Below are 27,950 nucleotides of genomic sequence, written 5' to 3' on the forward strand. Positions count from 1 at the left end.
TTTCCGACTGGGACGGATCTGTTTTGGAGGCTCGGGAGGCTTTTCGACTTTCCCCGAAACTATTTTTCCAAGTCCAGCCGCAGATGGAAAACTGGGAACTTTGTGGTCTTCCTGAGCTTGGCTGAGCGGCGGCTCGTCCGCGCTGTTCCCCCCGAAAAAGTACAGAAGTAGGAAAACTCCGAGGCACAACGCCAGCGCCACGACTTTGCAGTGAATTCTCATGGTGGAAAAGTTCCCTGTGCACTCGGCCACGCATTGAAATGGCCAGTCAGAGCTCCAGATGAATGATTAGAGCGTATTCGGGCAGCACTGCCATGCTCCCTTTACTCGCATTGTGAAGAAGAGCCAAGACTCAAGCACAGCTTTGCGCTCACACCATCCACGAATTCACTCTCCCGAGGGAGGCGGGGCATCTCCTCTTTACCGTAATGCATCGAAGAAACCTGCCTCCCAAAATGCACTTACCTTATCCTGATATTACTGTGGTACGCTACTGTTGTGATTTAGTTGTCTCGACGAATTATTATGCGAAATAAATATAACTGATACTGTCTGACAATTTTACAGATATACCACTTTATATCTAGGACGTCAGAGTTACGGCTTTTCGTGTCCTAATTCCTGGCGTACTTCCTTTCTGATGCGTTTTTATTTGAAGTATTACGGTAGCTGCATTGACGCTGTGTAAGACAGGAACTGGGCCATGTGTTCGTGTTATTTTCCACACTTGAGAGTTTTTACCCGGGATATTAAGGTAGGTGAAGTGTGGTCATGTTTTAGCAAAGAAGAGGCCTGTTTACGGCCATTTGTTCGCTTATGGACTTTTTAATAAGATCACTTTTCCATTCAGAATACGTTGATGCTAAAGAAACTGCTAAGGCATTATAGCTAGCTAACGCAGCAATCGAAAGTTTTTTTTTAGAGTAAATCTCAAACTAATTAAATATGCTTTCTTATACGAGCTGTGCTTGATGAGGTGAATAATTAGGAGTCCATTTATGGTTGTGATTTGGACCTGTGTACCTGTGTGATTAGCTCCTGTGTAATTTGCTAATCATGTGATCATGCACTGCAACTCTGCAATGGTTTTGAAGTCATTAGTTATTGATTAAAATATACAACATTCAAAAAGTACAATAAATGGTATAATAATGACAGTGTTTGAGCCATTCAATCTCTTAGCAGCACATAACAAACCCTTAAGCTGTTCATTAGACTGTAACAAAATGAAACATGTTGATATTATTGTTAAGGGGTGGTCACACTCCACTTTTAGTTCCATTGACTTCCATTCATACGCATGCGAATGCTGGAGACAAAATGAAACATATTATTATTGTTAAGGGGTGATCACACTCCATTTTTAGTTCCATAGACTTCCATTCATACGCACACGAATGCTGGAGCCCGGAAACTCAAGCTTGTCCTAAAGCAGCGGTCACACTCCACTTTTAGTTCCATAGACTTCCATTCATACGCATGCGAATGCTGGAGACAAAATGAAACATGTTATTATTATTGTTAAGGGGCGATCACACTCGACTTTTATTTCCATAGACTTCCATTCATACACATGCAAATGCTGGAGACCGGAAACTCAAGCTTGTCCTAAAGCAGCGGTCACACTCCATTTTTTGTTCTGTTGACTTCCATTCATACGCATGCGAATGCTGGAGACAAAATGAAACATGTTGATATTATTGTTAAAGGGCGATCACACTCCACTTTTAGTTCCATAGACTTCCATTCATACACATGCGAATGCTGGAGACTGGAAACGCAAGCTCGTTCTAAAGGGGCAGTCACACTCGACTTTTCATTCCATAGACTTCCATTCATACACATTCAATAGTGTCTAATTGACTGTATGACATAGTATTTAATATAAACACTATTGTTATAATCCCTGGAACCTCCTCAGCGAGCTCCAAGGGCGGCCCTGGTTTTGTATGGCAGGGAAACCTGGCAGGTACATACATAGAACCATAGATACATATGTAAATAGCATTCAATTTCACCCCATCTAAACACCAAGGGAGGTGAGATTCACCTAAATAGTCTTTACCACAATATCATGAAGAACCAACCCACTCTAGGACTAACTGGAAAGGTTTTTGGACATGGCCTCACTCACGCTACTGAGAGGGGCAGTATTACTCCTGTAGAACCTGGAGATGGTACACTGTGATGTCCAAGTAGCAGCAGCAGCGTGACTTACTGAAGTGGCACACCTCTAAATAATGCCCATGAGGAGGCTTCTCATGCCTGTAGGCCAATGTGATGACACTCACCATCTAGCAGGCCAGTCTTTTCTTACACAGTGGAACTCCCTGTGTCTTTCCCTGTGACAGATGAACAGTTCGTCTGATTATCTAACTGGGTATAACAAGGAACACACAGCATCCTGAACTAGCAAATACCAAATGGAGTCCATTTGGCATCAGGTAATAGGTCCTCCTGTGCCCTACCAAAATTTTTCCAGATCTGGGACACCACTTCTGAGTGCAGGCACCACTCTCCTGGGCATATGTGCGGTCTTGACAGTGCATCCACTACATCATTGTGAGTTGGTCTCAGTGAGGCTAACCATGGGTGGACCCACCTTATGCTGTGCTGGTTTCTCATTTCTGAGATCTGTGCTCTTCTCTCCTGGTTGTCTGCCGCCACAAGCCCAAAGAGTGACCCTGGCATATAGGGTAGATTTTTTCAAGTTTGATTTACGTGTGTCTGGTAGTGAAGACTGCGCAACTACACTTGGCATTATCCATCACTGCACAGTCAATGCAGGGAATGTTTGGGCAGGAGACTGCTTCTCTAAGATGGTCAATGCCAAGGCAGCAAACACATAGCTGGTGGTTGTTCTTGGCTTCCTGGAAGCTTAGTCATTGACTGCCTGTGTGTGGATCCTGTAGCATGGCTCATTATTCATTCTGAGCTGAAGCTGTGTATGTTGGAAACCATTGGTGGCTAACCATGAGGAGCATGCAAAATGGACACCTCAAATATGCTAGTATAATAAAAAGTCACAGGTCCCTTATTCTTCAGAATGTGTGGTTGTGGTAGCTGAGGTATGGATCACAGAGACATAAAAAAAAAGCAGAAAGAGGAGTTAGAAGAGAAAACTTGGTTGTTGTTACCAATCCAGATAAGGTACTAGGCTAATTATGAACAGTGTTTCAACATGCTAGCATTGTTTACCCACATGCTCACTGACAGCAAAGCATGGGAAGATAGAGTGGAAGCACTGAGGGAGCACAGCGGTCTGGCTAATGCAGCAAGCTCAACGGCAAACACTTGCAGCATAGTGAGGGAGACCACTCAACCATGTTGGGTGCGTTTACTCACAGGCCCGCTAGACAGGAGGCTGTTGGGCTGTGGGTTTGAGCCGAAGTGGAATAGAGGATCCACTTGGCAGGAATCCGGGGGATTGGAATGAAACCACACTCTGTCCCCTGTATGCATGGTAGTGGAGTCTAGCTAACTCTGCCTGCACAGTGGTGGAGAATGTGTTATAAAAAGGAATAAACCACTCAACCACGTCAGCAATAAGTATTCAAGGGTCTGGGAGTTGAAGACGGTGGGTGATGTGTCAGGTGAATGTTGTACTGAGCAGCAGAACAGTTTGTAGCTAACTTGTAGAGGCTAGCAAACTAATGAGAAACGCTAACTCAGTGGCTACAGAATGGCTCGAAAAAGTATTAGAAAAAAACATTCACCACAGCCGTGGTGCTTTGGAGGACCAGCTACCTATAACTGCAATTTTTCCTTTATCAAAATTGGTCTGCGGTGGTTCCTATCTGAACCATACGCCCAATGTATCGACGCAAATATTAACTGTTGTTCTTTTAAACAACACACCCAAAATGACGTACAAAGTCACAGCCTAGACTTGCAACATTAACATTTATTAACATCAACGTCATGCTGAAGCTAGGGATGTGTTTTCATCCACATTTGGTCAAAGCCATCCGCCTTATGATCACCTCTCATTCCTTTAAACACTGAGAAAGACAGTGTGTTAAAACCCTTCGAGCAGCAGATGACACTTTTCGTATTGTAGCTAGCTGACATTGATGTTGGTGCTTCCTCTGACGAGTAACAATTTCATTGCTGTAGGTCTACACATTTAGCTACATCAACTGCCTAGCTAACTATAAACAAATTCCTCCTAACATGACTAATTTCAGTAGACCAGCTCGTCATGATAACTTACGTCCCACGTGATAGCTTCTCGGTCAGTTTCCAGTCAATACTTTGTTGTTTGCTTTGTGAAGTAAACAATCCCTCAGCCCACCTCCCCCAGGCTAGTAACGTCTACTAACAAGCTGAGATCTCTTTGAATGTGACGGGCTGCTGCATCTGCACCCAACCAGACAGAATTGTTTCCTGTGCATGCACTGACGGTGCGTTTCAGTATGTAGTGAGTGCTTCGGTGGTCCAATCTGTGCGGTTTCAAATGAAAGAAAATTTCTCTGATTGGTTTGCATTGTTGCTTATGATTAACTACACAGCTACTACTGTTGCTGCTGCTGCTACTAACAGTAACGCTGACAATGGTGAAAAAGCATTGAAACGCTACGTGCATTTTGGTCTGTGGTGCAAAATTTCCTAAGGGGGAAAAACACTGCTTTGACCCTAGTCACAAGCAGTCACGCTCATGAGGTCTGACGTGTAGAAGGCAAGAAGAAGAAAGGGGAATGATGGCTATATGACATGACAATGGTATTTATATTAAATTCTATATCTTGGCGTGCTTGCGCACGCACAAGAGAGGTAAAATTGAACTGTAAGATCACAACCCATGTCTTATCTGTGCAAAGTCTTGGTGTTAGACCTATATAACATTGTATAAACGATGTCTGTCAATACAGTTGCCTTATGTGATCATATTCATTATGACATTTACTCCTATATCTAAGGATTATTGTTGCATAGTGAAACAGATTTGACAGATTTGTCATTTTATGTCTACACGCATGCGTGGAGACGTTAGTTCATTAGTCCTGTACTTGTAACGCAGTACCATGTATGATATGATAATAAGTAAAGATTAACACACAATATGATCATATAATTAAATGATGATAAGGGTGGTGTGATGTGGCATGATGTGAAGTGGCGTGCTGTTACCACCTCGCAGTGTATTATTTTTGTATAACTTCACAGTATGAAGTGTGTTATTCTGCTCGTCATAGCTTCGATAAAAATTGTCTCTCTCTCTCTCTCTCTATCTATCTCTGTCTCAAAAAAAAAACCTACAGCCTGTCATTTTAAAGAGAAACTAGAAGAACTCCTCTGTCCTGATGACTTTCTCTTCTCTTTCTCTTGGGAAACTTTTCAAAGCACCGTGACTGTTACAAAGCGCTGACAACCCAAGCTCCTTCCATAAATGTTAAATAAATGTCTCCTAACAAAAGACATCACCCCATCAATGATTATACTTTTTGCTTTGTTAAGAAACAGCATATTTTCTAATCCGTTTATTATTAGTCTTAGGTTATGTGGAGCATCTGCTGTACAAGTCCTCGTGTATGAGCTGTTACTATAGAAACAATAATGCATTGGAACAGGAGCATTAATATTAACATGTTACAGCCTGAACTACTGTCCAAGCCGTGGTTATACAAAAAATGGTTATACAAAAATAATGCACACCTTCTGACCAATCAGATTCAAGAATTCGATTGCGCTGTGGTATAAATAAGGTTAAATACAATAAATAATATATAAAGAAGTAAGATTGTGTAAGAACATGCAGATTGTGTAAAAAAGAATATAGACTGAATTTATACAGTACCGCGTACAGTTGGGGTCATAAGTTTACATAAGCCTTACAAAATGTTAAAAATTAAAAATAATAATAATAATAATAAGAGGGATCATAAAAATTGCATTTTGTTTTTTAATTAGTACTGCCCTGATTAAGCTATTTCACATAACAGATATTTACATATAGTCCACAAAATACAATAATAACTGAATTTACACAAATGAACCAGTTCAAAAGTTTACATACGCTTGATTCTTAATACTGTGTTGTTACCTGGATGATCAGTGACCGTTTTTATGTTTTGTGATAGTTTTGTGATAGAGTCCCTTGTTTGTCCTGAGCAGTTAAACTGCCCACTGTTCCTCAGAAAAGTCCTCCAGGTCCTGCACATTCTTTGCTTTTCCAGCATCTTCTGCATATTTGACCCCTTTGCAACGGTGGCTATATGATGTTGAGATCTATCTTTTCACACTGAGGACAGTTGAGCGACTCGTACACAACTATTACAAAAGGTGCAAACATTCACTGATGCTCAAGAAGGCAACAGACTACATTAAGAGATAGGGGATGTAAACTTTTCAACAGAATGAGAAACATGTAAATGTATTATGGAGCTTCTGAAGGGCAGTACTAAATGAAAAAATAAGATTTTTAAACAAAATAATAACAATTTACACCAACTATCCTGTTCAAAAGTTTACATCCCCCTGGCTCTTAATGTAGTGTCTTGCCTTCTTGAGAACCAATTTTTATGACCCCTGTTTTTTTTTTGTTTGTTTGTTTTGTTTTGTTTTGTTTTGTTTTAATTATTGACATTTTGCAGATTCTGCAAGGCATATGTAAGCTTGTGAACCCAACTGTAGGTTTAAGATTCTGAGAACGTGTACAGCAGTGCCACAGACATCATGCAACACTACATTAGGAAATGAGTAACTTCTGGAATGAGAATGTGGACACTGACGTACAGTATTAAAGGTCATGGTCATACATATGGCCTATGAGCTGGACCTTAAAGGTTTCAAATTAATTTTGAAACCATGAAAAACCATGGCAGAGGGTTGCATTTACTCCTTTATAACTGGCTGATGGCTGTGGTGCAGATGAGTACTGCTGTTGTGTCCAAATGTATTCTAATGATGCCACAGGTTTTATACACCACTCTTGTCACAGATGTAGCATATGGGTAAGAGTGAAGGGCTGTTTTCACCACCACCTTGTGGTCAGCAGCAGTTGTAATATACCACACCATGATGTGGCTGAACAGTGTGATCTCCCTCACTTGTAGTCGTAGTGCAGGAGTGTGAAATAACTCACTTCTATGACCCTTCTTATGTGCTAGTGGCTTTCCTCAGTGGATGACGGAACAGCCACCAGATGGAGTTGTAAACTGTATTAACACTACGAGACAAAGCCTCACAGCTTGAAGTAGCCTGTGTCTCGGATGTTTGATTAGGATTAGACAAAGCCTACAGTAGTCTGTAATAAACAAGTGACAGTGTTAACATTTGTTATCGTAGATTATGATATTATCCTGATAGTAAAAAGTACATGTTGATATATATATGATATCCTTTATTCATGTTTTAAAATTAGGCAAAAAAAAGGTACATAGATTGTAAATTCGACCAAAATTACAGTTGTGTATTCTGTGGCATTCCCAAAATAAGATGCTAAAATAACAGCATACCACTGCTTAGTGAATAGTGTAGAGCTTGCTTAAAGAACACAAGTAAATACAAGAAAAACATCTAGTACAAAGTCTTGTTGCTTCTACTGGTGATATTTTGAATTATATTATGCACTGTAAGACTATAATCCTATTTGAATGGGGTAATATCTCTGGACTTGCAGCACATGGCCGAAAGTATGTGGACACCTGATGCTCACAGGCATATGTGGGTCTTCTACAAACTGTTGCCACAAAGTTGGAAGCACACAATTGTCTGGAAAGTCTTTGTATTCTGTCGCATTAAGATTTTCCTCTACTGGAGCTAAAAGGCCCAAACCTGTTCCAGCTTGACAGTTCTGCTGTGCACAAAGTGAGTTCCATGAAGGGTTGCCAAGGTTGGAGTAGAAGGACTCCAGTGGCCTGCACAGAGCCCTGACCTCAACCCCATTGATCACCTTTGGGATGAACTGGGATGGCGGCTGCGCGCCAGACTGTCTTACCTGGCATCAATGTCCAACCCCTTGCGCTCTTCTGGCTGAATGGGCAAATCCCCACAGCCAGGTACCGAAATCTATTGGAAAGCCTTCCCAAAATAGTGGAGGCTGTTGTAGCAGCAAAGCGAGAACAACCCATGGTTATGGAATGGGTTTTTCAATACTTGTCCACATACTTTTGGCTTATAGTGTATGTCTGTTCAGAAAAGTTACCAAATGACGTCTGTCACGATTATGTCCGATTTGTACGCGATAATGATCTTCATATGAATTAGAAACACTGTAATGTCTGCATGATGTGCACATTGTTCTCAAACCAAAAAGACTGAATTAAGACGGAGCAATTAAGACGGAGCAACTTGAGCTTGAGCAATAGTCAGATACATAGGTATGAATGTAGGTTATACATATACTATGATAACTACATAAAGCCTCCAGAATTGTTGCTTCTCTGTCAAGTCCTTTTGGACGTTTTCAATCTCGGTCAATACCTAGAGAAAAAGCACTTCCTGGAGTGTCTCCATACTTAAGAAAAGGTGTGAAAACTCTTTTTCCCCACTTGGGAATCTTTACCAATATGTTAATTGTTAATTAGTCATTTTATAGAATGTAAAATAAAGAGTAATTTTTCCAGACATACACACGCAGTCTGTAAAAATCACTGTCATGACTGTTTCAGATGGGACTAAAATCCTAGAGATACTCCAGCAATAATTACATTACTACACCTCCCCATGTAAAACTAATCCAATCTGAATAGGGCAATAGACAGTATAGCTAATTATTGGCACATACCTAGTGTGGATCCCAGACCATCTCCTGTAACAACAATTTTTCAGTAGCAAGCTCCTTTATGCTTGATTACAGATACAGATTATGACACAAGTACAGATCAAAGTGATTTTTTTCACCAGTAGATATGGCAGTGTAAATGTTGTGTGTTGTGGCATTCCTACAGGAATGCATGTTATTGCAGCAGGACTTCAGCTTCACATTCTTGATAAAGCTGTGAATGACTCATTCTCACTCTTTCAGCCATTCAGATACTGAACAGTTTCAGGCACGCATCATGATAACACCAGCCTTTGAGCTGAGTCAAGACTCAGACTTCCTTACACTGGTTATCCGCGTTCCTTACACGAGAACATCAGAGTTTGACATCTACGTAGATGGAGAGGACTTCAAATTCTACGCCAAGCCCTATTTTCTCAGGTGACTGTCCTGCAGATGAGTGTTTCATGATAAATTTTTAAATGTAATCAATGAGCAAAGAAGGACTTTTCCTGGTTATAGTACAAAGCTGAATACATCCTGTCAGCGTTCCTTTTTTACTTCATGTTTGCTAAATAATTTTGGGAAAAAAGAATGGAATTTAGGTCTATATATTTCTGATTTTATTTTGTCCTTACAGGTTGACTCTACCTGGAAGAATAGTCCAAGATGGAAGAGAAAAGGCTTCATTTGACATTGATAAAGGTAACATTGTTCTCATTGTCGGGAGGACTTTTTATTTTAGCTACAGACATGCTGCAGTGTTGGTAAAGTCAGTATTATTTCTTAGATTTGTAATGTTTCTTTGCTCTCAAAGATATTAGAAAGATGAAGACCACAGAAACAATATTACATTTACATTTACGGCATTTGGCAGACACCCTTATCCAGAGGGACTTAACAAATGTGCTTTGAAGTCTATCAAGAAATACATTCTGATACTGGCTCGCTAGGTCAAAAACTAGCAATACCATCAGTCCAAAAATCTGTAACCTGACAGATGGTAGGACAAGTCGAGCAGTGCTAGAGGATCGGAAGGAGCGTGGTATCATGCAGGATGTGATAAGTGCTTTGAGATAAGTGTGTGATGGTCTGTTTTTGGCTTTGTAGGCAAGCATCAGTGTTTTAAATCTGATGCGGGCAGCTACAGGAAGCCAGTGGAGGGAGAGTAGCAATGGGGTGGTGTGGGAGAACTTAGGAAGGTTGAAAACCAGTCATGCAGCTGCATTCTGGATCAGTTGCAGAGGACGAATGGCGCTCAGAGGCAGACCTGCCAGGAGTGAGTTGCAGTAGTCCAGTCTTGAAATGACAAGGGACTGAACAAGCACCTGTGTGAACATTGCTTGAACATATTTGTTTCTTATTTACTGTTACTTATCCATTTTAAGTCTAATGTTTGAGAAAAGTGTCTCTACCTCTGTTCATAGTTAATAGTTGGCAAGGTGGGTTTTTTTTCTTCATCAAATTCTGCTACTTTCTTCCCCACACCTTTGGTGATTGTGGCCAAAGAGTTCCATTTTTACTATATTTCATCAGTCCACAGCACTTGTTTCCAAAATGCTTCCCTCCTATTTGACATGGTTTTGCATACAACAGACATTCACTTTTGTGAGGAGGTCAAATATAAGGTTTCCTTCTGATGACTCTCCCATGCAGATCATGTTTATACAAGCAACACTGCAGAGTAGAATGGTGCACCACTCCTGTGTCAGCTAAGTTCAGAATGACGTACAGCACAGAAACAAAATTATTGGAACATATTTAATTCTTACTTACTATTAATTATTGATTCAATTTTCAGTCTAATATTTGAAAAAGTTTATCTATTTAAAAAAACAGAGTATAAATTTGGTCTTAGATGATTCTATCATCCAAACAATCATAGTGCTGCTAAACTGGTGACAGAGGCGGCTACATCCAGTCAAAGTCCACCTTCTAGATTAATGTGGTAAAAGAAGATTAGACTTTGGAACGAACAGGCATCTTAGAGCAGTGTGCAATTTATGGTTATGGCATATTGCAGGAGGATGAAACTTCTAAGCTTGCTGCATTTATTGCATTACTGTTGTATTCAGTTAAATTCAGTTTCATTGGACTTTTAACAACAGATATTATCATCAAAGCACACAAAGCATATTTACAGAAATCTGGATGTAGATTTAGATCCCTAATGAGCAAGCCTGAGGTGACAGTGGCAAGGAAAAACTCTCTGAGAAAACATGAAGAAACCTTGAGAGGACCCAGACTCAAAAGTAATCCATCCTCTTCTGATTGGCTCCCAAGAGTGGGATTATAAACCATTACTCTTCCACAACTGTATAGTATAAAGACAAATCATAATAAGTGTGTTGAAAGGATGTTCAGTATGAACACTGTAGTCTTTATGATTACAGCAGTTCTTAGGTACAAAACTACAGAGTTAAGGTAAGATTATCCATGGAAACATGGCTTAAACTGTTTTGGGCAGTGCAAATTTTTATGATGTCCGGATTTTTTCGGATGTCCGATTTCGACCGTTCACAACACTAGAACGTGGGTCACAAGTGCAGAAATCTCTAAGCGAGAGATGTTTCCGGATGCATCAGGGAGGTCCGAAGAGCCACAGTAGTAGAAGTACAGTCCAAAACAGTATTAAAGTCTTTGTCTAGCATAATTATTCTCTTTGCAATTTGTTAACTGTTGGATACATTAGAATGGTAGCTTAGCCAATATTGTATATCTGTAGTGCCAGATGGTCTCCCTTATGTTTTTATCTGAGAGCTGCTCTAATAATTAATGTTTCTTTCTCTAATGACACACATTTCTCTGTAACATTTCATTTTCTTTAAATGATCCTTTGGGGAAAATGTGCTCTTTTCTACTTGTAGTTATGAAGACATAACATGAACATCAAGACAAATTTAATACAAAAATTTCATATTACTGTATTAAACCATCCTGTTATTCTGCCAGTGGAGACGGCAAAACCCGATTTCTCATAACTCACCCAGAGAGAATTTTATAAAATTAAAGCCACAAGATGTGAAATTTTAGAGCATGCTTCATTTAATGAAGTATGGAAATGTGTTCATTTCAGGCACAGAATTTTATAATAATACTGTACTTATTAATTTTTATAAAATAACTTGCTAAGTACAAATATAGTCATATCAAAAGGTCTGGGCATCTGCAGTAAAAATCACATAATTTTTGGATTTTCTGAAAGGAAGTTATGACAACCTCAGCAGGGAAATAATTAAAACATTTCTGCAAATATGTAATTCATGGTTATTATTTTGACTGCTTTATTTAAGTAATTATTGCAGTCTAGTCATTTAAAGTCAAATACTTGGTGCATGATTAAAATTAATAATTCGGTTTATAAATATTCAGAGGCGAGCCTGCCTCATCTTGTAATAACTATGTGCGCATTGTTGCATTTGTATTCTGTAATAAAATGAGAGAAATTGCAGTGCATAGCAGTTGTACTCCGATTACTGTTATTGCTTTTGAATTGATTCTCTAACTTAGATTTCTCTAACTCCAGCGTAATGGATGATGGAGTACTGAAGGAACGACGATAAAGATTGCAGCTGTTTTCTTTTCTTATTTTGGTTTGGCTTACTGCGTAATGAGCTAATCTACTACAGGGAACGAGTGCATCGTTTTGCATTAAATTCAAAAGACATCAGTCTTTTGAATTTGATGATACATTGTTCTCAGTGGGATTTAAAAGGCAGAAAAATAATCTTAGATTAACATGCTTAGTCTTAGAGCCTTTATACTTTGACTTGCAGGACTAAGAAGGGTCAAAAGATTATCTGAATGTGATCTACTGAGGATTTAAGTGACCACCATAGAAAGCAAATAGGAGATAAAACAACACAGTAGCATGAGTAATTCATATCTCATAAAAATAATAATTTATTTAATAATAATAATTCTCCTGGAAACAAAAAAACATTATTAGTTTACAATTATTTAGCTTGGTAACCGTAGATACATAAGTGTATGTATTTCCGTTCTGCAATTTGCCATTCATTTGTAAAGCAGGAGCACTAACAGTGAAACTGTTGTGATGACTGTATGGTAATTTCTTTCTGCAACACATAACTTAGAGATGGTATGAAAATGGTGTAAACTGTTTACACACATAGCCACAGTTACAGTTGGTAGTTGGATAATCAGGGGGAAAAAAAATGCATATGATATGATAAACATATAACCAGTATTACAGTTCATTATAGTATCCGCTTAGGATGCTGCATTTTAAATAAGATATTAAATTACACAACTGTTTGTTTTGGAAAATCATTAAAAATATTAAAATATTTTTAATATTCTTTTAAAGGATCCTTGATAAAATTTTGAAGTATCCTTCCCTGCATTTTTTAATGGATCCAAACCTATATTTAATATCTTTTTTTTTTTCTTTCTTTCTTTCTTTTTTTTTTTTTTATTTTTAAAAAAGAATCAACCTTCTTCTTCTTCTTCTTCTTCTTCTTAATGTGATCTCAATGTCTTTTGGACTCTGTTGTTATGATTGATTGTCTGTTTATGTCTTTTGGAAAGCTTGTTGTAGCTTCCTTCTATTATCAATGTCTAGAACTAGTTAGGGGTCCAAGCACTACATTGACAACAAAGACATGGTGAGCCTGTACTCAGCAGTGATTTCTGGTGATTGACACCAGACTTGGTAGGTGGGTTTAAGACTATGCACTGTAGATCCCTAAGACATGCTGCAGCATTAGGGGTTGCTACAATTAAAGTATTTTTAAAAAAATTAACTGCCTTCTCATTTTAACCACAGCAAACTAACGATCACTTGTTCTGCTAATTCCTCACATTGTCCTGAGTGAAAAGTAATTTTCAAATCCACTATTTTAGTCTCTTTTTAGTCTCTAGTTTTTAGTTTGTGAGATTTCGTGATCTGTTTTTAGATTTTGTCAGATCATATGTACAGTTTGTACAGTGGACAGTGACACAATTTTTGTAATTTTTGCCTCTGTCCACCACAACAATGGATTTGAAATGAAGCAATCAAGATGTGATTGAAGTGTAGGCTTTCAGCTTTAATTCAAGGGATTTAGAAAGAAACAGTTTAGAAATTACAGCCATTGGTGGAGGCACTGTTATGGCATGGGCATGTATGGCTGCCAATGGAACTGGGTCACTGGTGTTTATTGATGATGTGACTGCTGATAGAAGTAGCAGGATGAATTCTGAGGTGTATAGAGCTATACTTTCTGCTCAGATTCAGTCAACTGCTGCGAAACCGATGGACGGTGCTTCACAGTACAGATGGATAATGACCCAAAACATACCGCGAAAGCAACTGGGAACAGGAAGTGATGCCAGTATCTTTGCGATTGTTGACACCAAAATTTTGTATGCGTCTTTGCTACTATGACTTAATGGGACCAGTGGACCTTCATATTCTTGAGTGACTTGGTGATGCTGTTGGAAAGTTAGGCCTTATCTCAGCATGTGTTTGCGTAGTGGTACTACAGGCAACAGAAAATGAGGCAGTATTGTGGCAAAGATGACAATTGAGAAATCTGAGAAAAATTTTATATACTCTTCCATGAAAAATGTAAATGTCCATCAGACACACTGCAATTTCATCATGGAACCAAACAAAATGCATTGCATCTCATCACTTTCACATTGTCACCGAAACTTTAGTTCTATCACAAGAAGTACTCTTGTTTCTCTCTCTCCTATCTCACTCCATACTTATCCATGTCTTTATCATGCTTATTAACCGATTATCTTCTCTAACAGCCAGAACACTGACAGGTCTTTTAATGATCATATCTATTGGCAGTTCTAATGTGCACTATTACTATACAATTTTATTTGATGTTGCTTTGTCCATTTATTCTACCAAGCCCACTCCAGTGCACAATCATGAAATCATTCAGTGTGTTATCAAGCACCTCAAATTAGTAATGTTTGGACAAGCCATTTTAAGATCTAGACCTAGACTATCTGTAAAGCTGCTTTATTTTGTGACAGTTCCTATTGTTAAAAGCACTATTCCGGTAACGTTGGTGTGTTTTTCATTTCACCTCATCTGTATAAAAAAAAAAAAACATGGAAGCGAAATTGTAGCTGGCTGTACATTACTGTAATAGGACTAAAGACATGGTAGTATGGCAGGTTATAGAGTCAGTCATAATCTGCCTGTTTAGTAGAAATAGATTATTGTAATTATCCATGCCAGGAAATTGCCTTCATAGTCATATGAGGCTATCAGACATTAACATTTCTGCAAGACAATAACCTTAAACACTGGACAAAGAAACTAAGGAAATTGGAAAGTAGACAGTTGATTAATCTCCAAATTTTTATGCCAAGGTCATGCAAAGTCTTGGTTAAGTATGATGATTAGGATCTTGGGAATATACCGGTGTTAGTAGTTTACCCCTACAACTTTTCCTGTATTCCTAATAGTCTAATATGGATAGACTGGATTAAAAATTGCTGTTATTCCAAAATGGTCAGATTAATTATGTATTGAAATTTTTGTACATGTGCAATAAAAATGGGCCAGTATTATTGTACTTGTATTCGTTCATTCATTCATTCATTCATCTTCTGTACATTTAAGAGAGAGAGTGTGTGTGTGTGTGTGTTTGTGTCAGGTCTCTTCACCATGCGAGTCCCTAAGGAGACAGCAGGACAGCACTTTGAGGGACTACACATGCTGACCAGTCTCTTGGCCCCCAAAGGTTCCAGGTCTGCACAACCGCTGGTGGAGGAGATGGGTATGTTAGAATGTAACGCATGTCCCAAGCTTACTCCTTCTGTCACTCCAACTCCTGTACTGTCTATTCTTTGTTACCAGAGTTTCAACTTCTTTTTTTTTTTTTTTTCCTCTCCTGCCTGACTTTAAAGGAGCATGCAGCATGAGCGAAGCGTGTCAGGAAGATAAAGATGAAGAAGAGGATTTTGATTGGCAGGTAGAACAGCAGCCATACATTGAGTCCTCAGAGGAAGACCTAAAAAAGCTGCAGAAATACGGCTTCGGAAACCTCAGGACTGGGGTTTTCTCTCGACTTCAGGTATAAAGACTAAACTTAAAGGAATAAAAACATTACAGGCTTATAACTTTCTTTGACTTTGATCATTTAAGAAGCACGTTTGAGCTTGAGACTGTTAGGACTGGAATTTTTGGGCAGACTTTCTTACTTCATTTCTCACTTGTAGGCGTTTGTTTTCGCATGAAGCTTATGGTGACTGAAGCTTGTAGCTTCCGACATCCAAGAAGGCAAAAAAACAAAGAAAACGCCCCCTCAATTTGATCTTCTTATTCAGAAAGTTGTCCTCAGCCCAGAGTTCATCATATCACCATGACTGTTTACACTGTTATTAAGAGATAAAGTAACACTTTTCTACTATAAATGAAATTATAGTATTATTTGTGTTAATCAACATACAGACACATTAATTGGCTAAATCTATAAAACCATAACACTATAATACAGTTCAGTATTATGAGAATGTAAATAAATCATGAACTGTATAGATCACTATTACCACTAATATCAAATGGCTAGCTTGTTGCTAGTTCATGAGCTTTTTACACTCAGATCGAGCAAACAAAAGACAAACTTTAACGGATTCGTCCATGTTTTTTTCCCCACTTTGTAGCTCAAATGTTCCAAGGTGGAAAAATTCCACACCTCTGAGCCTGCGCTTCTGGGTTAAGTCGAATGCAGCATTAGTCAACCAATCACATACTCTTTTTTTAACATTAAGTGACAAACGTTTGCTTCTGTGTGCCAATCAGGAGGAGCTGTCAGAAGTGATTGATGTGGAAGACCCTGAAAACTCCACCCCTGCCCAGAGGAGGTCTGATCGCTTGAATTCAGAGACCACCATATTCTGTACTGACCACTATCTGTGAGTGTAACTGTCATTCCTTTAGCTACTGATCAAACATGACACCCTGACACACCGGAAAGTATGAAAGTCCACATGACATTTCATTCGGTCCTTTGCTTCTAAACCTTCATGGACAAGCCTTGTTAGCATAATGCAAAAACGCCGTATATGTGATGTGCAGATGCAGAGGTGCCAAAAGTTTTGTGATTTACAACGTGGGCGTTTGTGATTTACAACGTGGGTTACGGCTATGATTTCTCAGCTAAAGCTGCAGTCAGACCACACTTTCATAAAATTCACAAGTTTAGTCAGAGTGAAAGGATCAGTGTGTGACATGAGTGACGCATTTGTTTCTGGTAGTGGTTACTTTCGATTTGTGTCAGTGTTACCGACCAATAGAAAACTAGAAGGGTGGACTTTGGTCTTTTTGGTTGGTAAAAATGGAGGAGCAGAATACCAGACTTTTGTCGAACTTCCCGTTAGTCACAGTGTATGTTCAGGGGTTAACTCACCATTGACTTTTTCAAAATATCTATTAAAAAAGTAAAAAAGAACTTGATTTTTTTTACCTGATCAAGTTTAGTAGTCCAGTAGTTCTCATCCCTTTTGAGTCCAGCTGAGACTCTCTGAAAATATTTGCAACCCCACGTCTCTGCACAAGGGATGTGGACTATACTTTGTGTAATCTGCTACTGTCTAAAACACATTATATTGCTACGCCTAGCATAATCTTAGTCTTAATCATAAAGTTAGTCTTTCAGCTTTTAGTGACAATGTGATGAATACTGACGACGGGCCTCGTTTATCAATCTTTTAGTGAAGTCAGTAAAGTTGTGTAAATGTTTGCATAAGCCAAACAAAAAAAAGATTACACCGGAATTAGAAATGTTTTATAAACACTGATTTTCTTCGTGCTCACATGTGCATGTTGATCATCCGTAAAGTACAGTGCGCGTTCCAGACAGCTCATTTGCATTTGTTGACGCCCACAAAACTCCAAAAAAACAAAAAACAAAACAAAGATCAAGCGCACAGAGGGCTAGAAACACAAAATGAAGAGAAAAAGGCTAAAAGACAGAAGTTATTTTGACCCAAAATGAACAAAGAGGATAAAGGCTGAAAAGCAGAAACGGAAGTTATTTTGACTCACTTCTATGCCAATAACCTTTTTTTAATAATATATAATGGTATTAATAATAAGTGTGCACTAAATCTTCTGTAAGCTGAGACTTCAAGGCACTTCTCCAGGTTTCTCTGGATGAAGGCGCCTGCTAAATGCTGTAAAAGTAATAAAAATAATCAATTCATAAAAATATTAACGTGCAATAATCCACGCTAAGTCGATCAAGTCGAGGTTTCTTATGCATGAGTTTACACGTGCTCAGGAGCATTTACAGGATTTTCACGAATACCAAAAAAAATCTTGTGTAAACGCTCATGCGAAGGATTTATGAATAAATTCATCCGTATCCAGCTTGATAAATGAGGCCCTGCGTAAGAGATTTTACAGGAAAATAAGCACAATTACAGGATTTGATCTTTTTATTTCCTTTTTTTGATATATATATACATATATATACATACACACACACACACACACACACACACACAAGAATGTGAAAGGAGAATTGTGCAAATATAATGTATTTTTCCTTTACTTTTCACCGCCATCTTGTATGTTTTTAAATGATCGATTAATACATTGATAGCATGACACCTTTTAAACTTTAGACTTTAACCTTTAGACTAGGTTATCATACGTAAAAATTTTTTTTAAAAAATTTAAATTCAAACCATACCACCACTAGTTGCTTGAGACACACCCTCCAGAGCTAACATGCTTTTGATGCGTGCATTTCGAGGGTATCACATGACTCCTCAACATGCTACCAAAAAAGTCTGCCTGGATCTGATTGGAAAAAAGAAAAAGAAATTCAAATAGGTAAACTGCAAAAAAAAAAAAAAAAAAGTAGAATGTGCTATCATTTTTATTTAATTTTTTACAAATACATCGAGTAGTAAATCTTTGGTAACCCCTCATCTCATGGGAACAGTGCAGTAATGCAGTGTCACTTTAATGCTGTTGTGTGTTTGTGTTTTTGTGCATTCTTGGTGTGTCTCTTTTATATTTTTTATACTTACATATTTTTATATTTTTTTGTATCTTTATATCTGCTGCAAATTTCCCCATTGGGGATGAGTAAAGGATTATCTTATCTTATCTTGTGTTTCTATTAGAGCAGAGATTTGTTTGATATTTTCCTATCATATCATTACTAAAAGTGTTGTACTTTACTGTACTGTACTGTAGTGATGCTCAGATTTACAGATGTCTACAAACCAGTGAGTTGATGAACAATATATATCTTTTGCTACAGTTATAGACAGTTTGTTATCATATTTAATATCTGACATGGACCGGATATGTGCTTATGTTTATTTCTCTAACACGTGTTTGCTTAGAAAGTCGAACAGTACAGATTGCAATTAAATATCTGATCAACCAACACTTTTTTCCTCTTTTTTTTTTTTTATTTTATTTTTTTTAATCATTTACGCTCTAAGCATGGAGCCGTTCCATCCACAGACATGCACTAGGGGTTTTGTGGTAAATTCTGCTTTTTTTTCCCCCCTCTGCCTGCTAGGATTTTCTTGTTAGCAGTGTTGGCACCTCTGCAGACAGATACTCAAATGTGTGTATTATATTTGGCATTCAAAAAAGCAATGATTCACATTTCCCCACAAGCTGTCTTTGTACCGCGAGTGAGAGCAGAGTGGAATTATTCAAGGGAAGGGATGCCAGATATATAGCTTTAAAGGCTTCACAGAAAATCACACGGATTATTCTTTAATTCACTTTTTTTTAAAAAAACACATGGATTATACTTAAATCTAATTAGTAAAAGTGTCAGAGTAAATGCAAGGGGTATTTTTTCTCCACGTGGTTCTAGGGTACAGATTTTCTGTGCATTATGAACAGCTTAAAATTTGTCGAACACATTAAAATGAAAACACAACTACTGGAAAATCATCGTAGAATTGCAGTTCGACATCACCAGCGGTGTGTAACCTGATATGAACATGCGTAAGAGCTTCTTTAGGAGTGTCTACTCTATATATATTTGATCTTGTTTGTGTTCATTCCTGACAGACTCGATTTATACGAAGGTGAAGAGACGAGGCAAGTTCATCTCGGGTTTAAGCCATGGTGGAGTGAGCTGAAGCCAGACTCTGACGCTGAATCTAGTGAGTAAACGTCTTTAAGTACTCTTTCAATAAAAACACACCCACACACACACACACACACACACACACACACAAGGATGTGTAAGGAGAATTTTTGCACTAATATAATATATTTTTCCTTAACTTTTCACCACCATCATGTATGTTTTTAAATGATCGATTAATACAGTGATAACATCACACCTTTTTTTTTTTTTTTTTTAGACTGGGTTATTATACTGGGTTATATAAATAAAAAAAAAAGAAAGAAAAGACAAAATCGAAATTCGAACCATACCACCACTAGTTGCTTGAGACACACCCTCCAGAACTAACATGCTGTTGATGCGTGCATTTCGAGGGTATCACATGATTACTCAACATGCTACCAAAAAAGTCTGCCTGGATCTGAGTGGGAAAAGAGAGAAATTCAAATAGGTAAACTGCAAAAAAAAAAAAAAAAAAAAAGGTAGAATGTGCTATCATTTTTATTTAATTTTTTACAAATATACTGAGTAGTTTGTGTTTCTATTTAAGCAGAGATTTTTTTCTTCCAATAAAAATACGTGACTCTAAATGATTACTTGGATGGCTGATTGTATAGATTACGTACTCTGTTATTATTATTATTATTATTATTATTATTATTATTATGTTTACTAGCACACAAGGGTTATTAATTTTGACCCTGTGAGGGAAAGCTTTAAAAGAAAAGTCCACCTTGAAACACATTTCATATGCTTATATTGAAATATTTATGAAATCGAATATATAATTTCTGCAGTGCAACAAACATTAAAAACACAGCAATGCCAGCAGACAGAAATCGATTTGCCCTGACTGGAAGAAATATATTTTGCTATTGTAAATTAGAAGCATTTTCATCTACAGTAGTTTGAACCTGGTTTACATTGTTGTTGTTGTTGTTGTTGTTATTATTATTATTATTATTATTATTATTAGCGTTATGCAACACTGTGATTTCCATTCCCATCACATTATAGTACTGAAGCTCAGCTCCACTTGCACGTCATGTAAACATGACATGGAGAACCTCCTTTTTCTTTTTTTATTCCCAACTTGACCCGTAGATGTTATGCGTATTCATAAATCCTTGCGTTCTTTATGAACGGAAAGACGAGGAGATGTTTCTAGGCCATATTAATATTGGACATTAAAACCTTCTTAAACAATTTATTATTCATAATAGATCATTTAAAGGTTTCAGATGACACATTTAGGAGTTCTTTAAAAGACGTGTACATTAAAGCAGTGTTTATTTAATACTCCAGAACCATCTGAGTAGGGCTGGGTGATATGACCAAAATCATCACGTTGCGTCATGTATCATAAATTTCATAACTGTCACATACTTGACGGTGTTTTGTTTTCCAAAGCATTCAGCATGAGAAACGTAGGACTTAAGGACAGCAACGTTTGGCTGCGACTTTTTCTTTTTTTTTTGAGGGACAGGTCACTGAAATATATCTTTTTAAATAATTATTCATATTCGCTCAGCTGCCTAGTTTGTAAATGAACAAAAGATTGATTGTGTTTCCACCCATTGCTGTAACACATCATTTGTACAGCTTGCCTATTAGGTTGTTCTAAGCAATCTGTGTATTTTTAATCCAGAAGAATGTCGACACTACAGACAAAATGAGGACGTTTGTAAGAATACAGGTTGACGTGAATCTTATCCGGTCAATAGCTTGTTTTGTGTAGTAGTAAATGCGAATATAAGAGACTGAGCCAAAACATTGGGAATTGTTGTTGTTGTTGTTGTTGTTGTTGTTGTTGTTGTTGTTCTTGTGTTTTGGTCTGTAGTGTCAAATGGACCCCGGTACACAACCAGTTCAGTACAAGTTCTTTCCGTTTCCAGCTTTTAAATCCTCTCTTTCTGGTTTGGTGTTGTATGATGTCTTGCTCACTGAAATGTGATTTGTTCAATTTTTTACGTTTTAAATGATCCCTTGATATTAAACTAAAAATGTCAGCGTTTCACTTTATTCAAAGTTGAACTTTTTCTACTATTGCTACCATCCACGTATGATATGATACGATGCAACAAGATCGATACTGTTGTAATAATCTTAAAGCAAATAGTGCTGTTAATCTGTGAAGTGATCGATGTAGGAAGAACAGTGTATGAAATTCGACTTTACCAGCCAGCTTTGCTAATATCAAGAAAAGCAGCATTATGAGCGTCTCGTTGCTCTGTGGATGTTTAGAGGTACACCGTATCTAAGCAGTTTGATATTTAATCAAAAGATCACTGAAAGCATTCTTTTTTTTTTCTTCAATATCTTGGGTAAATAACGCCGCAGCACTATCAGTGATATCAGCTCCGAATTCTCTCTTTGTTGATATCAATACATGGCCATGTCAGGCTGTGAGACTGTTTGTATTAAATATATGTCGCAAATTCTTCCATACTTTTGCAAAGACCAATGTTTAATCTATAATGAAAAATACACTTGATGAAGGTTTTGCGAAAATGCGTACCTTTATGTGAATCATTACGGGTATACTTGAAAAAAAGTGTCAGGTGTGTGTTCCTTTGCACTCTGCTTGAAGTTAGTCTTGACTTGAAAGATCACCATTTACAGTTTTTAGCACTCCAACCTCTTTGTGTGCGTGTGTGTGTGTGTGTGCTGAGAAATTTCTCACTCAGATATAGTGAAAAGTAGCATTTTCTCCCATAAAATGACGTCTGGATTAAATGAGCAGTAGTTCAGTAGTTTCCTCCTTTAACCACAAGACAATGACACTACAATTTCTCATCAATTTGTAGGATTCGGAAGTTTTTTTTTTATCCCTTCTGAACTGGAAAGACAGAGTTTTGCTGACACTTTCTTCAGCTGTATTCATCAGTTGTCAGAATGAACCAGCAGGTGGCATCACTTTGCCAAAAACCCATGTCGGAGTGTGGGATTTGGGGGATTTGTAACTAAATCACTAATGACAGCGTAATTTATTGGCTCTAGTACTAAGATTGTAGCTCTTTGGATTTTGTGGTCAGTATGAATTACTTAACTCGATGGTGACTCGTAGAATAACGTTAGCCGCTGTAGCTATGGTGTTAAATTGCAGAGTCATTTTGCAACCGACATGCACCATGATTCATTTGGGTATTTTAGTCAGTGAGGCATACACACCACTCCAAACTGCCTACTCTCAAACCCACTGTCAGGCTGTGCTCTCTCTCCCTCTCTCTCTCTCCTTCTCTCTCTCTCTCTGTCTCTTGTTCCTGTCTCTGGCATTTAAAATCAATGGGTTTATCTGACACATTTAAAGCTGTGATGCATGGGTCATTGACTCTAGTGTGAGTGTGTGTGTGTGTGTGTGTGTGCGTGCATGGAAAGATGAAAGCGATTAAGCGCTGCAGAGACGTACCGACAATTCAATCACACACTCGCACACTTTGTCTGCCTTGAGCAGCCTGTTAATTTTGCAAAAGCCCTACGGCCCTGACGAACAAATGACACTCAGCCACCAGCGTATGGTGGCTCAGAGGATGCCCAGGAGGGGAGAGGATTAAGATGGAATAGATAGCGCTATTGAGAGACACACACAGAGAGAGAGAGAGAGAGAGATAACGATGGGAGGAGAGGCGTGTGTCAGATCCGCACGAGCATGACTGTGCCACCAGAGCGGCTGTCAGTCTTCTGTAAGCAGACATCAATCAGGAGCATGGAGCTTTGATACGCTCGCTGCGAGACATGCCCTGTAAAGAACAGCTACTTAACACACACACATTCCACGCCCGTCTGTCTCATGCAGTCATCATCCCCGCACACGTACAGATGTCTGTCTCTCAACTTCGGATTCTCGGATTCTCGGATTCTGTAGTCCATTTCTGACAAGGAATCCCGTAGCATTTCAGATGGCTTGTCTGCGTCTGTTTTTTCAGAGCGCTGCACCAGACCTCGTCCAACCAGCACACTCATGAAACGACAAACCTTCATGCTTGTCTTCTTTACAGCACCTGTAACACTTCAAAAAACACATTAGCTTTTTTTTTTTTTATTATATATATATATATATATATATTTTTTTTTTTTAAAGAAAACCTCTCAATGCAGTAATTTTCGCACACATATAAAAAGTCTTTTTCTAGCAATAAAATTTTATTTTATTTTAATTTTAATATTTTAATTTATTTCCGTACCTGCCTGTGCAAAATGTAGGCCTATTTTATCTGATTTTCACTCAATCAGCCTTTGGATGAATTAATTATTTATGCACAAAGCATCATAGGCTTTGATTCTCTCATCTAAGATTAAGTAATGTAGCCATACAGTATAGAGCCTCTGATACAATGATGCTTTTAAGTAGCTCTCAAACAATTAGCTTTTGATGTTCTTTTACCGTGCTCAGATCAGGATGTTTTAAAGCTGTGATGAGGGGTATCACATTGCTCTTAACCACACGTAAAACATGAAAAAAGTATAAACTATGCAAGAATTAGATGGCTCAATGTTTAAATACAGTATGTGAAATACAGTGGTTGCTTTCTGAAATTCATTACAAAAACTAAAAAATATCAAAAGTTACACACAAATTGAGTTTAATGTTTAAATTCAGACGCAGACAGTCAGACCACATATTTTCATTAGGGTTCAAATCTTGAGACTGAGATGCATAGTGAAAGAATGCTTGACTCATCACCTTACTTATCATTTATGGCCAAGTCTGAACCTCCTGGCAGAGGCAACCAGGTTTTGATGATGTTATCGATCTTCACAATTGCCCCCGAACCACCAGTAAAAAAAAAAAAAAATACTAAGCTAAAAACAGCCCTAAAGCATCACTGATCCACTTCCATATTTTATAATGCTGGTCTTAATTCCCAGACCCCTTTTGTTACCAAACATGCTGATGGTGTGCATGACCAAAAAGTTTGATTTTGGTCTCATCTGACTACAACACTTTAATGAAGCTTGGTGATGTATTTTGTGAGATGTTCTCAGGAAGAGCTTCCATCTTGCAGTGCTTCCAAACAGCTTGCTCTTCTAGAAATAATAGTGAACGGTTAAATTGTACAATTCTAAAACTAATAGTTTTCCTCCTTCACCATCCTCCTCACACAGTGAGGTGCAGGTCAAAAACCCATCTGTCTCTTTTGTTTTAAACGTTCTTTGAATATCCTTTTCCAAAAATTACGTTATAATCCACTATATGTGTATGTGCCCCTTCTAATGTGTCGACACTGGCTGGGATTTTTGCTTTATTGCCATACAGTATTGAAAAACTCAAAACCTTGAACCCTAAACCCAAACCTCAGAACCTAATACTCAAACCTCAGAACCCTGCACCCTAAACCCAAATCTCAAAATCCTAAACTCAAACCTCAAAACCCTGCACCCTAAACCCAAATCTCAAATCCCTAAACCCAAACCATAAAGCTCTAAACTCAAAACTCAAAACCATAAGCCCAAAACTCAAATCCCTAAACCCAAAACTCAAACCCCTGCACCCTAAACCCAAAGCTCAAAACTCAATACCCAAATCTCAGAACCCAAACCCTAAACCCAAAGCTCAAAATCCTAAACTCAAACCTCAAAACCCTGCACCCTAAACCCGAAACTTTAAAAACCCAAAACCCTAAAACGCTTAAACATTCTTCACTGAGCCCTGCAGCATCTAGCGTTCCAAGTTGAAGCGTTTTTCTAAACGGGAATTTTCAGTATCTCTCAATAATCACCTGTCATGTGTAATGTCAGTTGATTTTTTTTTCTTCATTGTTTACTCTACTATGTTCTATTACATACTGCACATTCAGCTGATTGGCTCTTTAGTGCTAGGAGCACTTTAATCTGCTGCAGATACCAGCCTCATGATGTTCTTAAACCTGTGAAAATGTGGCTTATGTATTTTACATCACAGATCTGCAAGGTGGAAGAAGAGTCTCTAATGACATATTTACTACAGAAATTTACCAGTACTGGTCTGTAGCTGATGAACTCTTCCCCACACACACACACACACACACACACACACACACACACACTCACACTGCATTAAGCTTGTCCTCATGTAAAGCCACCTTTTATTGCTCTTTAATTGCCTGGATTGACAGTTCCAAGCAGGCTGGCTGTGATTCAGACATCGTAAATGCCACTGCCAGAATACTTCTCCTGCCTCACACTCCATCACCGCTGTTTGCTTTTCGGAGATTCCCCCGACTGCATCGTCCTTTTTAAGTCATAAAATTAAAGCTTATTAACTCTGATGTGTTTTTTTTTTTTTTTATGGTTGTTGGCCTGGTTGTTGTTTGGGACCACATTTTGGAATTACAGAATGAACTGCCTTTGGTGTTGGATGAAAATTCGCCTCCGTTGGTGCACTTAGAAGTAAATTTGTTTAGAAAGGTGTTTCTAATAGACCGATGAAGCATTGCAGTATGTAATGATGTTAAAAAGGCACCATGACCCGCGACACAATCTTGACCTCTTGACCCCTTCCACTTTATCCTCATCAGGTTGGCGGTGGAGCCGGAGTCTAGTCCAGGAACGCTGGGTGTGAGGTGGAAATACAAACTGGATGAGACACCAGTCCATCCCGGTGCACCAGGAACACGCACATTCACACCTAGAGGTAGTTTAGAGGCACCGGTCCATCTAATGGCATGTTCTTGAGAAGTGGGAGGAAGCTGGAGAACTCAGAGGCACACAAAAACTCCACATAGACAGTAACATGAGCTCAGGATCGAACCCTTAAGCTGTGAGGTGGCGTTGCTACCTGTTGCCCGTTATCAGTTTGGTTTTATCCATTTTTAGTTGCAAAATAGTTTTGCATGTTATTCTCCATTCAGCTATAAGTAACAAATCCATTATTTTGGTTTTAAAATGCAAATGCACAGTTCTTTTTCTAGCAAAAAAATGAGTGTTTGGAAATTAAAAATATCACATGCAGTTACATTACGGTTGAGCTGAGCAGGTGACGGTTAACGGTGTGGTTCTAGGAACCTTTTTGATCACTTAGTCAGAACCACAATGAGCCACCACCACGTCCATATGTGTGCATTATGATTAAATTCCCAGGTTGGACTGTTGCCTTGGTAATGTCGGCAGCATCACAGAGCCTAGACATAATCAGTAGCTTTGTTTGTTTACTGAAACTGCTGGCATGATGGTTGCTAGGGCAATATGAAGATATCAATATCATGATAAATTACATCATGATAGACTTTGCTGGGTTGATGAGGGTATTGTTAGTCCACTGACTGACTCCATTGTTTACAGCAGTTGCATGTTTCCACTTGCAAATTTTGTCACCGCACCGCTTCTCTCTACTCCACTGGGCGTTTCTGTGGATTTAGTTATGGAGAATTAAAGTCTTCCCCTCTTTTGTCCCTCCTTGTCTGACTGGCTAAACGCAATGTGTCAGTCATACTCATTTGCATGAAGATTAGCTTCACTGAACTTTAACCTCAGCATAACAAGTATCTGCTCTCCAGTGACATGAATAGAGAATGAATGCAGAGCAGTGAACTTGCAAGTGGACATGTAGCAGAACAATCTGATTGGACCTTAAAACATGCCTTTTGTACTGGAGAATTAATACCAAGACATTTTCTGGTTAAAATTATTATTTTTTTAGACGCTAAAGAAGATAGGATCTTTGAAACAGCCCATGAGGACCTTGTTAGCGGTCTCCACCATTTCTATGCCTCCCCCATTGAGTGGTGTTATCGGGTTGTCCGTCTGTCTATCTTAGATTTCTGTTAGCAAGAACAATGAGTTCAGAGTTTGTAGGATTTACAGTGGTACTTCAGAGTTTGTGAACCGTTTAGAAATTTTCTATATTTCTGCATAAATATGACCTGAAACATCAGAAACACTGGAAACTCCCAGATATGTAACATTGGATCATTTTACTCAATAAATAAATAACCAAGTTTAATATATTGGTCTCATTTGTTTAATTGGCTTCTGTTTGTCTACGTTTAGGACATGTGTGAAAATCGAATGATGTTTTAGGTCTTATTTATACAGATATATAGAAAATTGTAAAAGGTTCACAAACTTTCAAGCACCACTGTCTATGGAATTATCATTGTAACCTTCAGATGAACTCAGTAGTTTGTAATTAGTTTTTAGTAATTCGTTTTGGAACTGATCCAAACAGGATCAAGGTCACAGCAAGG

General features: G+C 38.2%; 2 protein-coding genes across 2 annotated transcripts in view; one reads left to right on the forward strand and one right to left on the reverse strand.

Annotated features, from left to right (window-relative positions):
- gxylt2 (glucoside xylosyltransferase 2) overlaps positions 1–392 on the reverse strand; it is a 33,453-nt gene extending 33,061 nt beyond the window's left edge. Inside the window, exon 1 of the mRNA XM_026929753.3 lies at positions 1–392. This exon is cut by the window's left edge and continues 38 nt beyond it. Within this exon, the coding sequence (XP_026785554.1) occupies positions 1–222 (222 nt within the window). The 5' untranslated portion in view covers positions 223–392.
- A 222-nt stretch (positions 393–614) lies between these two features.
- The window catches only part of shq1 (SHQ1, H/ACA ribonucleoprotein assembly factor), a 58,795-nt gene continuing 31,459 nt past the window's right edge, over positions 615–27,950 (forward strand). Inside the window, exons 1-7 of the mRNA XM_026926941.3 lie at positions 615–754; positions 8,969–9,145; positions 9,345–9,409; positions 15,331–15,453; positions 15,584–15,750; positions 16,479–16,591; positions 19,725–19,819. Of these exons, the coding sequence (XP_026782742.3) occupies positions 9,003–9,145; positions 9,345–9,409; positions 15,331–15,453; positions 15,584–15,750; positions 16,479–16,591; positions 19,725–19,819 (706 nt within the window). The 5' untranslated portion in view covers positions 615–754; positions 8,969–9,002. The remainder of the gene's footprint in view (positions 755–8,968; positions 9,146–9,344; positions 9,410–15,330; positions 15,454–15,583; positions 15,751–16,478; positions 16,592–19,724; positions 19,820–27,950) is intronic.

Source organism: Pangasianodon hypophthalmus, chromosome 2, assembly GCF_027358585.1.
Source record: "Pangasianodon hypophthalmus isolate fPanHyp1 chromosome 2, fPanHyp1.pri, whole genome shotgun sequence".
Classification (NCBI taxonomy): Eukaryota; Metazoa; Chordata; class Actinopteri; order Siluriformes; family Pangasiidae; genus Pangasianodon; species Pangasianodon hypophthalmus.